This window comes from Pezoporus flaviventris, unplaced genomic scaffold, assembly GCF_033815535.1.
Source record: "Pezoporus flaviventris isolate CSIRO_AGI_PZ_B2104156 unplaced genomic scaffold, CSIRO_AGI_Pfla_v1 ptg000078l, whole genome shotgun sequence".
Lineage (NCBI taxonomy): Eukaryota > Metazoa > Chordata > Aves > Psittaciformes > Psittacidae > Pezoporus > Pezoporus flaviventris.
Genome location: NW_026892626.1, coordinates 8,806,455 through 8,819,018, shown reverse-complemented (window position 1 = coordinate 8,819,018; position 12,564 = coordinate 8,806,455). Strand labels below are relative to the sequence as shown.

At 39.3% G+C, this 12,564-nt stretch overlaps 1 protein-coding gene across 9 annotated transcripts in view; it reads left to right on the top strand.

Annotated features, from left to right (window-relative positions):
• Positions 1-12,564, top strand: part of CREBBP (CREB binding protein) — a 95,421-nt gene that overhangs the window by 43,207 nt on the left and 39,650 nt on the right. For all 9 annotated transcript variants that reach the window (XM_061473389.1, XM_061473392.1, XM_061473390.1 and 6 more), the window contains 5 exons: positions 2,526-2,775; positions 3,312-3,425; positions 10,730-10,972; positions 11,553-11,652; positions 12,060-12,206. In XM_061473389.1, the coding sequence (XP_061329373.1) occupies positions 2,526-2,775; positions 3,312-3,425; positions 10,730-10,972; positions 11,553-11,652; positions 12,060-12,206 (854 nt within the window). The remainder of the gene's footprint in view (positions 1-2,525; positions 2,776-3,311; positions 3,426-10,729; positions 10,973-11,552; positions 11,653-12,059; positions 12,207-12,564) is intronic.

Genomic DNA, 12,564 nt, shown 5'->3' with positions numbered 1-12,564 from the left:
ACCATTGAAGCATTTATTTTAATTGTGGGATCAGGAGTGTCTAAATTTCCTACTTCATCAAGAAAATTGTTAGTTGTTCAGGTGCAGCAGTATGAAGCCTCCCCCTTGTTCTGGAATGGAAAGATTTATGTGGTTGACAGAAGATTAGGCACCTTTGGCGTGACTGCAGTGTACTTGCGTATCTCCAGTTTTGAACTGATCCTGCAGACCGCTCACTGTTCTTAAGACAGACTAGCAGAGAAGAGATCAACTTCCTCCAGCAGTGAACAGCCCCGAAAGTAAGATAGGTGGTGGAAAGATCATTCATTGTATTTGTAGGTTTAGGACTTTACATGGTTGAAATAGTGATCACAACTCTACAGTGCTTAGGCAATATTCTGAGTTCCTTTTTTATGCCTACCTGCAGACACTGTCGTCTGGACCGAGCCTGCTAGTTGTTCTAACTGCTGATACTCCACGATTCTGCTTTTTCTTACTCAGTCTTCAAGAAATTCCTTTGGATCAGGGCATCTGTGCTGATACAGCTGTAGTCATGTCTGTTAACTGGGAGGGTAGTAACAAAAGGAAAAGTTTGGCTTGGGAAACAATTCTTTGACTGGGATGAAAGCATCGCTTCCAACAAGATTTTCTTTGGCATGGTCTCTGTATTTTTTTGCAGTTTGGCTGAACTAATTGTTTCCTATTTGTGACCCAAGAATTGTTTTAGGAAAACCTGTCTACTCTTGTTGGTTTGTTTGCAGAAGAAATGAAAGAATTAATTTCAGTTTCATACAGTGAGAGCATAAGCGGATGGGTTTCCTTCAGCTTTCTCCGTTTTGTAGACTGGAATTTTCTGGGGAGTCTTTCTTAAAGGTCAGAAATAGAGTGGGCTACAGATAGTGTTTTCTGTCACTTCAGAAGGATTTTCCTTAAATGTATTAAACAGGCTTTGGTCAGTAGTGCTTTAGACAGCATTGAGCTATTTCTTCTGTTACCTCCCCATTATAATCCTGTTCTTGTATTCTATTTATAAATGTTTTTAAGGGCTGATTTTCCTTAGATAGCTTGGAAGTTGGTGAGCTTTTCTGTGGTAACCTGTTTTGACGGTGTATAATCAAAGCAATTCTTGGGACATTTTGATTTTTACCCATGAGATTAATTCAGGCTGCAAATCACAGGGATTTAAACCCTTTTGCAGTCCCGTATCTGCCCCCTGCTAGTGGAGTCTTTGCAGGTTTTGAATGTGTTTAATTTTGAAAATCAGGTTTCTACATTTGTTGTCCTTCAAAGGTCCAAGAAGGTAGTAGAAAAGCTCTAAATCTGTGCTGAAGAAATTACATGTTAAGGAAGCTATTTCTCTTCTGTGGTGATACAAGCTATGTCTTTAGACTGAAGGTCTCTGTGGGTATGTGGGCTCTGTCTGTTAGGGCATGAGCACTGGTGCAGAAGTGTGTCTGTGAAGAATGAATGCTGGAAACAAAACAGTAGATTTTACAAGCTGATACAATCTAATGTCACCCTGTAGTTAACTCTAGCTCACGTCAGCAGACATAATGCAATCTAGATTTAGGCAGCAAGAAAGCTGTATACATCTTGGAGATTTTGTCTGAAAAGAATATCAGCACTTAGTTGTGAGAAGAAGGGTAATTTAGGCTTGGAAAATCAGTTCTACCTTTCACTGTAGCATGTAGTCATGCAGTTTTGCCTGTCTTCTCCCATTGGACTCCTCCTTCTGTTGGGGACAAGGAACTAGGATTGAAGCATATAAAACCTATAATATGAAAATACACTAAACAGACATGAATTTCATCTGCAAGTGTGGCAAGGGCTCATTCCTGTTGGAATTATGATCAGTCTAATAAACTGAAGATTTTGGATTGCTTGTTACTTAAACTATTATAGAATCATTGAATCAGCTTGGTTGGAAAAGACTTTTAAGATCAAGTCCAGCCTTAACCCCAGGACTGTTAAGTCCACTCCTCAACCATGTCACTAAAGGCCTTGTCTACACAGTTTTTGAACACTTTGAGGGATGGTGTTTACTGTCCAGCCTGTTCCAATGTCTGACTGCCCTTTCAGTGAAGACTAAACCTCCTCTGGCACAGCTTGAGGTGGTTTCTTCTTGTCCTATGGCTTGTTACTTGGGAGAAGAGATTAATCCCCACCTCCCTACCACCTCCTGTCAGGTAGTTGTAGAGAGCCATAAAGTCCCCCCTGAGCCATCTTTTCTTTAGACTTACCAACCGCAGTTCCCTCAGCTGCTCCTCATGAGACCTGTGCTCTAGACCCTTTAGCAGCTTCACTGCTCTTTTCTGAACCCACTCCAGCAACTCAGTAGCTCTCTTGTAGTGAATGTCTTGACAGGACCTTCTCAATGTATTTTTACTGTGCCAAGGTTAGAATAGAAATGTTTGAGAATGCTACAGAGACTAGCATAATATTCCTTGTAGTCAGTTGTAGTAGAATGCTTGGCAAATAGTCTTGTGGTACTCACAAGATCAGAATTGAGACTTGCAAATGCGATGCTGAACTATGTGTTCTCTCAGTCGCAGATGCAAACCCAAGTACAACAAGTGGGCATCGTACCGACGCAGGCAATGGCAACTGGACCAACAGCAGATCCGGAGAAGCGCAAACTGATCCAGCAACAGTTGGTTTTGCTGCTTCATGCTCACAAATGTCAGCGGCGTGAGCAAGCCAATGGGGAGGTGCGGGCATGTGCTCTCCCGCATTGTCGAACCATGAAAAATGTCCTCAACCACATGACACATTGTCAAGCTGGGAAGGCCTGTCAAGGTAAGGGATGCTGCTGAGGCTACTCTTGTAAATGAGCTGTGTGAGGTTTCTTGCCTGTTTGTCAGCAGTGTTTCTTGTCTTGTTAAGAAGATGCCTATACCAGGCACGAATGAGTGCCAGAACTGGTTCTTTAATTAAACAACTGCTCCCTTTTTCAATACCTTCACCTGGTTTCCGTTTCTGATCTCTCCGTAGTTGTCAGTTTAGAAAACAGAATGCAGTGTTTGCCCTTTAGAAGTAGGATAGTACCAGTGTAGCCTTGCAAGAGACTTTTACATCTCCTCTGTGTAAAGAGGGTGTAACAGCCACCATGTCTTTGTCCTAGGTTTTAGTACTAGTTTCCCTCATTTTTTTTGTGCATACCAAAAAATTCTAGTTATGTTTAGCTGTGATTGCTTGTAAAGGAGAAATAATGGGGTTGCTCTAAAAAATGAGGTAAGTTAATTTAAAACCGGTTAACCAAGGAGTGAGATGAGTTAATTCAAAACCATTTAACCAGAGAGTGTCCTTAATTCTATTGCTTTTCCTTGTTACAGTTGCTCATTGTGCATCTTCAAGACAAATCATCTCCCACTGGAAGAATTGTACTCGGCACGACTGTCCTGTGTGCTTGCCTTTGAAAAACGCCAGTGACAAAAGAAATCAACAGCGTAAGTAGTTGTTTTACCACTCTCACAGAGGAATGATACTGTTAAAAGTTGGTCAAACTTGCAGGGTAGGAATAACCTTTGAAAGCGTCCCAACAAACTTCATTCTGTTTAATAATCTTGTATGAGAATAGATACGTTAGTGAATTCCCCTTTCTGATCAGTGAACCCAATTTATTACTAAAATACACAATAATTGAAAAGGGAGAGTATCAGATAAACACACATCTTTTTTTTAAGGAGTGTGGTGACTTCTAAGTGGCGTTCCATTGTGAGGCAAATCAATAGATTCCTGTTACAATGCAACTTTGGATGTAGGGAGGGTTTTGTGGAAGGTAGAAGCTACTTCATTATTTTTCTTTCAGCTAGAAACAAATCAACGTGCTAGTGATTAAGAATGATCAAAAAATGTTGGAAAAAATGGACAAAAAATATTCTTGTGCACAGAAAGATCTGGTCTGGTTGTCTTAGTCATTAAGTGTATTTAATGCTGTCTGAAGTTCTGCAAATCATAGTGGTTTTGCCCATGCCTGTTTTTTAGCAATAGTGTACCTGTCACTGATGCATGCGGGCAGTCAATTTCCAGTTCATTTCTTCCCTCTTGCTCTGAAACAGAAAATACTGAACTGCTGTTTGTAAATTTGCTTCTCATCAAACCCTTTGAAAAGATGCCAAGGTAGAATGTTTGACAGTATAGATGCAGCAGTTCTAGAAGTCTAAGTGATGTTATGCCTAAGTATATTTAAATAAGATTTAAGAAGTGAAAAACAGCTGGAAGACTTGTGAAGCTTCTACATTGGAATTGTGTTGGAAGCATTCTGTTAATTTCCATTAGGCAGATACTGCAGTGAGGAACACTAGTAAACCTTGGAAGATGGAGAAGAACTCGTGGGTTTGGTGAAGTTAATGCAGGGGAAAGAGTAGCTGGTGAGACTGTCATAAGTATCCATTGAACATGTTCTCATGGTTTCAGAAGCGGGTTTTTCCCCTCCAAAACTGAGAAAAAGCCCCAAACTATAAATATAGAGCTACTTGGAATTAAGAATTTTGTTTTTGTTTTGCCAAGCAAGCAGACATTTTGGTAAGCAAGATACGTCTTGTATGTTGAAAGCAGTCATTTGTTGCAAGTGATTAGTTATGTTTGGCCTCTGAAAAATGTGTTGAAAGCTTTGCTTTTTAATATGACATGGTCCATTTGTGCATAACATCCTTATTACACAGTTGTTATCAAAGTGCTAACAACATCTAGCACAACAGAATGGTTTTTTTCAATACAAGCTGCTGGAGAAAAGTAGTTTGTGCAGTATTTGTTTTGTCATTAATGCAGCTTATCAAAAGAGAAGGCACTTGAACAAAACTTGAAAATAATTTTGTTACAGGATCAAATAGGATGTTGTTTGGATGCAACAGAATTATAACAGCCAAGTGCAGAGTTTGTAGACCGTAGAGTTTGGCTCTCTTGTTGCATGCGGGGATATAAATGTGGAATCTCCTTCCATTCAATTAATTAATGATCCAATGGTAGTAAACAGGAAAATTTGCAGTTTAGTATGCTGAGGTGCAAGGTTCCTTGACTCAGAGACATAATCCAGAACATACACATAACACCTTGTGGCTGGTTTGAAGGTAAAAGATGAACACTAAAAATGCTTGTTTAGATTATAAAGGATGTCCCTTTTTAGGCATTCAGAAATATCTTACATTAATATATGCACTTGAAAACACTGCCGGATGAGGTAACAACTAAGGTAAGCCAGAATAGTTTAAGACTTCAGGAAAATGTTGGCTCTCCTAGGAAAAGTAATTATAGCATCTACTAAGCTGGGCAGGGAGGAAGGGGTCTGCATATGGCAGAACATGCTGAGAACATTCGTAAAGGAAAAAAAATATCCTGAGAAGTATAGCAGCCCTCATTACTTTTGTCAGGCTGTCTTCCTTACAGCATGAATGACCTGCCTTCATGGTCATGAAAGACTGAGTCCTAAAATCTTCTTGCCTGTGCTCATGCTTGTTTTACCACTGCTGTTTTTGAGTCCTGTTATACCCGGGCTGGGCTTTCAAGCAGCTCCTTCAAAGTGTGCCGATCCTTCAGAAAGTTCTGCACTTCAGCACTTCTGAGCCATTGCAGTTTAGTGCTTGCTTCCACCCTTCCCACATGTGCTGGTTCCTGTGCTGTTTATAGCTATCTGTTCCTGCTCCTTGGGGGATTTGCATGCTGCACAAAGTCCTGGGGTTTAGGTTATTACCATGGAGCTGTTTCTTTACAGGTATCATACCCCATGTTTTGGTGTTTAGATACTTTGCAAGGCACATCTGTGCCAGGTTTCACTTTTATAGCTTTTGTTTTTATATAAGTAATCTTGAACTATCTTTTATTGTAATTGCTGACAGTAACATGACTTGTTAATAGAACATGTCGGGACAAGTTTGAAATTATTTCTGTTCCACATGGTTCTTATGTGTATACCTCCTCTGTGGAGGGAGCAGGGAGAAAGTGCAAACCAAATATGATTTTGCACATGCTAAAGCGTGATAAACTTTTCTTTTGAATAGGCCAGTGACTCCTGTGTTTTGAAGTAATGACTTGGAATTTGATTGTAATGTTTTGGGGTGTGGGAGGTTTGCTTTTGTTAGGAAGTACTTGCTCCCTGCTGAGCCTACAACAATTTGATTTATAAACTCTTGCAAACAGCTGTTGATATGTTTCCTAGTTTTATGGCTCTATTGTGACAGTTATTTTTCTGAAGATTCATCTTGTCTTGCACATGCTTGAGCTTCTTAATTCTTCCTGACTTCAGCAGGTATATATTGTGCCACCAGACAGCTACTGAATGTGCTTCCCCCTTGCAGCCCTACTGGTGGTGATGGGTGTGTTGTGCTCACCGTTTGTTAGGACCTGGCCTATTCTCATGCATGTGCTTCGTTCCAGGGTCAGGGGACACTAAAATATCCTCGGGACCCCTGCTCGGTTGAGTGAGACTAGAAGGTGAAATCTTGAACATGGAGTTAGCAGTTAGTCTTCCCTGTATTTTACCTTGTAGGTAAATTTTAAATAAGATACAGTGAGGAAAAAGCTGGATTGAAAAAGAGTAAATTCTAGATGACTAACCTTAATCTAAAAATTAGATTTTAAAGATGGGGCCAGAAATTCTGGAGCATGTGGATTTGGGGACGGAGGGTGGGATTCTGAAGAAGGAAATGGAAGTAAGGACTGGGAGCTAGCTGGCTGAGGGAGTAGGTTGAGTATGAGCAGAAAATGAATGAAGACTTGGATATAGAGCATTTGGAAACTAACCCTTTGTAGGGAAGAAAAGAGTGTATTGGTGCATGGAGAGATGTGTTCAGAAAGATAGACAGCTACTTCTTCACTAGAGCCTGTTTCCTGCAAAAACTGGAAATGAAATCCAGTTTGTTCAAGTCTTACTGTCAGTGACTGTAAAATCTACAAACAAAATATCTCTTGTTTTTTCAAGTGCTGTAAATCATACATAATGGTGACCTGCCAGCTATCAGTTAACTCCACTGCGCCACATGGTTAGCCCACAGATTAAGAAGTTCCATTCATTGACTAATACGATGCTATACTGTGAAGGCTTTTAATTTAATGCTTAATATAAATAAAAATTAAAATGGCATTGGGGGTGAAGCTTAATACCAACACTTCCTACCTTTAAGCTGCTCATAAAATTTTTAGTTACCCCATGATTTGATTCATGATCCAGCCTTTAATTAGATGATGGTGTACACTTAACCTTCTGTACACCTCCGTAATTCAGGGTGCAGGATAGGCTTATGCTGAGGTGAGTCAAGGTCACCAGCAGATTTTTTGCTCCAGCCACTCAGCTAGAAGGGGTATAATGAGCAGAGCGACGACCTGCAGGACAGAGCATTTGAACCCTGCTGGACAAGTCTCAATTACAGAATTGGAAAGTAAAATGAAAAATGTAAATCAGACTTCTCAAAAATGGATTAACTTGTTGCTTTCACTGGGGTGGTCAGGTTAGGGAAGTGCTGGGCATACCTACTTAAAATAGCAGTAGGAATCTGTGTTTAAAATAAATTCTAATCGGGTGAAGGGGTTCCCCTCTAGAAAACATGGAGTTTCATTGAGGCAGCATTATCTACTTTGTACACTGAAACAGTAATCCTGTAGATGAGATTTTGATCATTTAGGTTACATCCTAATGCATGTGCCTGAGAGGGCCTAATCTAAATCAGGGCTGTTCAGGAAGTTCTGGGAGTGCTTAACTTCTCTGCTTGTTTGAACTGTCACTCATAAGATACATAAACCCATGTGACTTTGTAAGGTGGGGACATATGCAGCTTGGTTGTCTTTAAGGCAATTAGAATGTGAGTAGTCCTGTACAAAGCTGTCTTTGCACTTTTGGCTTCTGTCACAAGTTTATCAATGTTTGAAACATCAGTTAATAAAAATCACTGTAGACTTTGCTTCATGTAGTGGTGCCCTAATGTGATAACTTCTGTTTGTTTCAGCTCTGTTTATTTTAATTGACTTGACTTCCCATGGTATATCTGCCACAGAAAGGACTGCATTTGCACTTGATCTGTTCAGTATAGAAATATAATACTCTCTTCCTCCATCTTCTTTTTTTGGCAGGTTGGGGTAATGTCATGCATTCATATAAAACCAGTGAACAAGCAGATAAAAGAAACCACCTTCAGAATCAGATCCCTGATGTTACGAAAATACCCAATACAGTGTACTATTAAGTGAATTACGAAGTATAGAAAAGCTGAGACCAAATAGTCAGGAGCACTTAATTCCACATTGTAAGTGTAGTACTGGCTGTGGGAATGTAGTCTGTCCCCAATAATAATACTACAGTTGGAAGTGTTGAAGCAACATTTTGCTGTTTTTCAGCTTTAGTGAGTTTTGTCTGCTTGAATAGATACATGCGCACATGTGGAACTTCTTGGAGATCATTTGCGTTTTTAAACTGCAAGTTAAAATAGTGCTCTTCATAGCGTGTCCCCTTAGGGTAACACTGTCACTTTTAAAGTATCATTGAGTAATTGTCAACTCTTCCGACTACCCAAACTGAGTTTAGTTGTCTTTTTTGGCTGGGGCAGACTGACCTTGCTTAAGTGAACTTCTCTAGAGTTGGCTGGATGGTGGTTCCTAAAGCTGCTCTTAACACAGGGGCTGAACTTCTGCTTCATAGTCATGGATACCACTGCCAAAGCTCAGCCCAAAGCTGCAGGCAAGAGGTGGTTGACTTCTCCAGGGTACTCCTGAGCTTCGCGGTGATGTTCAAGCCAAGCTTGCAGTCTTCTGGAGATCAATGTCTGCTTTTTTCCCTAGAGGAGCATGAGGAATGGTGAATTCTTGGCTGTTCTCAGTGGGATGGCTGGAAGCCTTTTTCGTGTTTCCAGCCTTTGGCAACACCTGTGGTCATTCTGCCACCTCCAGAGATGTCCTGATTTACAGACAGTGCTGAGAGCATTTGGGGGTGTTGTATTGTAACTTTTCTGGAGAAATGTCATCTTCTAACAAGCTGGAATTTTTATTAGCTCCTGAATCGATCCTTTGCTGTCACAACAGCTTTTGAAGCCTTTTGAATTCCAGAGTGCCACAAGTTCTTTGCTATTTAACCATCCTAGATACTTCCTATTTCTTGGCTTCTGGTGGTGTAAAGACATCTTTCTCATAGAGATTCCGGAGTGCTATGTGCAAGTCCAACAAGAAATTCATACTGTAGATCTTTAATATGTTGGTTTTGGTATGCGTGTGTTTGTTTTAATGAAACCTGACAGGATTTCAGTCAGCTTCTTTGTTTTTAAACTTGCTTGGAAATGATCAGTGAGTTCAGAAGTTAGTATGAATGTGTCCATAAAATGTAAGCATATGTAAGCCTAATTTCCATGGTAAACCCAGTGTTGAAAATTCCATGGATTGTTCTTGGGGAAATGAAGGATGTTTTCTGTGTAGCTGCCTATTCTGGAGAGAGGGATCTCTGACTGTGTTTATTTGTAGTTCTTTGGCAAATAAGATCAAATTGAATTCTCATCTGGAGAGGGAAAAGTCTGGACTCTGTAATGTGTGTGTTTTCTCTTGGATGGAAGCTGAAAGCATGTGTTTCTTTTTCAGTGATTCTCCCTGCCTCCCTAGTGGGTAAGGATTTAAGAAAGCTTAGATAATGCTGTTAATATCTTAGAAGGCTTGTTTTCCTGATTTTATTTTTTTTCTAAACATGTGCCTCTCCTAATATTTCAATAAAAGTTATTGTTGTCTATATAAAAAGCAATTATTGTTGCTGTGTTTCGCTCACAAATTTGTAATGCACGTTTCATATTTAATTACTAGAGGAGAAAAATATGAAGTACATATTACTTCCATCAGAGTCTCAGTTATCAAAATGTGGTGTCTCTGTAATGAAGGATATGCTTCATATGTCATTCACAGTGGAACGTGTTATTACTTAGAATGGCAGTTAAAATGAGGACCAGAAAGCAGATTTTCATTTACTTCTGGGTTTAGTAAAAACTACTTTTTCCCTGTTGTTTACATTTCCTGTCTACAATGGAAATGACTTTTCCGTATGTCTGTGCGGTGAGAGAGGTTGGTTGGTTGTGGTGATCATATAGGTTTATGAGTACCTAAATATTATCTAAATTGTTTAGCAAAATCAGTAGCAGGTTCATCCTCTTTCTGACTCTTCAAATTATTTTAGATACGGTCAGTACAATCTGAAATCCATCTGGGCTTTTCATATCTCTGAATAACTTGGGTTTTAGGATAATTTGGCCTTCAGAGTTTTCATCTAGTGACTGCTCGGAATGAAAATTTCTACCAACAGATCTTCAGTATTACCTTTGTGTCCAAGGACACAGTATTTCTGATGAACTCAGGATCTCTGTTCTGGAGCCAAATATTTTGACCTAAAATGGGATTGATGGGAAAGAGGGAAGTAGAGAAATTAATTTTTTTTTTTTTAAACACCCCCACCCCCCTTAATCTACTGTCCCAAGCATGATATTCTATTTAGCCTTATATTGGAGCCTATACTTTATGTATATTATGTTAGTTATGGGCCTGTCTGACCAAAATTTACAGCACTTCTCTTTAGACTGCATGTATTAATTGCTAGGGTGGTTTCTGTCCTGTAGAATCAACGGCTGAGTTTTCCCACTTGGCATCTCTGGTGTTATTCTGTCCTTTGTCAGAAAATGCATATGATATAACTATATGCATGTCCTGTTGATTCTTGGCATGGTTTGTTAAATTGTTTGTCCTCATTGATTTCCATTTTCTCTTATTTCTTTTTTTTTTTTTTTTTTTTTAATAGCCCTTTTAGGGTCTCCAGCTGGTGGAATCCAAAATTCCATTGGCTCTGTTGGCACAGGACAGCAGAATACTCCATCGCTAAGTAATCCTAATCCAATTGACCCCAGCTCCATGCAACGAGCCTATGCTGCTCTTGGACTGCCATATGGCAACCAGCCTCAAACACAGTTGCAGCCCCAGGTACAAGGCCAACAGCCGGCACAGCCTCAGGCTCACCAGCAAATGAGGACCATTAATGCATTGGGTAGGTGGAAAAAATAACAGGAAACTAAGGTGTTAAAATAAACAGGACTGTTCAGTTTTTAATGTAGTCTGTTTCACTTGATTACTGTACTATTTATAAGCACTACCATTCATTTACATTTGAATTTTAGAAAGCTTCTGCCAAATAGGAGTAGTTTTAGTTTCTTTTAAAATACGATCCTTAGTGTGGTGGTGTCTGAGGTGTTAAGGCTGAATTGCAGAAGGACTCTGGTTTAGCAAGTATTTCGCCTATTTAGTAGACAGTTCTGTCTCAGAAGCTAATTTCTTTCGGGAGCTTAATTGATAGTATTATCTTTTTTTATATTACTGAACTAATCTGAAGAGTTTATGAATTTTAAATGTTACTAGACTAGTTTTTGAGGGAACAAAAATGTTCAGACTGAAAGTAACTTGGTTGCATAAGTAGCTCCTTGTATGTACCACAGGAGATACTATCATAAAGTACTTACCTGATATACTGTTTCTTTCATTAAACAGTTGTGTCAATAAAGTGTTGTTTTGCTGTGTTATTGTCACAAATTGTTAACTAGGTACCAATGATGTTTAATTTTGTTCCAAAGGAGCCAACCAGATGAACCTTCCCACAGGAGGAATAACAACAGACCAGCAAGCTAGTCTAATTTCTGAAACTGCTCTTCCAACATCCCTTGGGACAAATAAGTAATGCACACATCTTTATTCTTGTTCAGTTAAACATTTATTTACACAATTATGAATGTAAATAAAGAGCATGCTTTAAAAAGTAACTGTATTGGCATGGAAATGATCAGTCACATATATATCTATGCTATTCTTTCCTATTTCAATTCTGTATCTACCACTTTGTCCCCCTAGAAAATGTACAAATACCTTAACAGTTGTGATTCTTTATAATTCATACCATGTCTTGTAAATTCCTGAGCTTTGCTGCTTTAGGTGTTGCAGTTTGTTGATACCAGAATTAGAGAATGTTTGATGCAGTAGCTAGAAGTGATGGAAGCAGTGACTCAGAAGTTACTTCAGGCATCAAACATGCAACAAAACCCTGCATTCTTGTACTGTAACAGTCGCTTGTCTTTTTATATTAGCCCACTAATGAATGATGGCACAAATTCTGGCAATGTTGGAAATCTCAGCTCAATGCCAACGGCTGCACCTCCTTCTAGTACGGGGGTAAGGAAAGCATGGCATGAACATGTCACTCAGGACCTGCGCAATCATTTAGTGCATAAACTGTAAGTATTCAGCAAGACTGTCTTTTTCCTGAATGTTTTGAAGAATTTCAATACAGTAGTTCCACCATTAAGTTGAAAGGTTGTTGAGAAAGTTATCAGTGGTGGTTGTCTGACAGCAGGCCACTGAGGATGAGCTGTTACCTTTAACCGTCCTTTTCAGCTCATTCAGCCCATTAAGGAATGGGCATGAAACCAGTTCACGCTGCTAGTAAATTTGTACTGCTGTAGTAAACAAGTATTTAAACTCTAGACTGTTAAATCTCACATCTTTTTCATCATTGAATTTGCTTTAGTCTTGTGGGAAATAATACAATACTGATTTTTTTTTTTTATTTTAACCAAACTATTTTGCTATGAT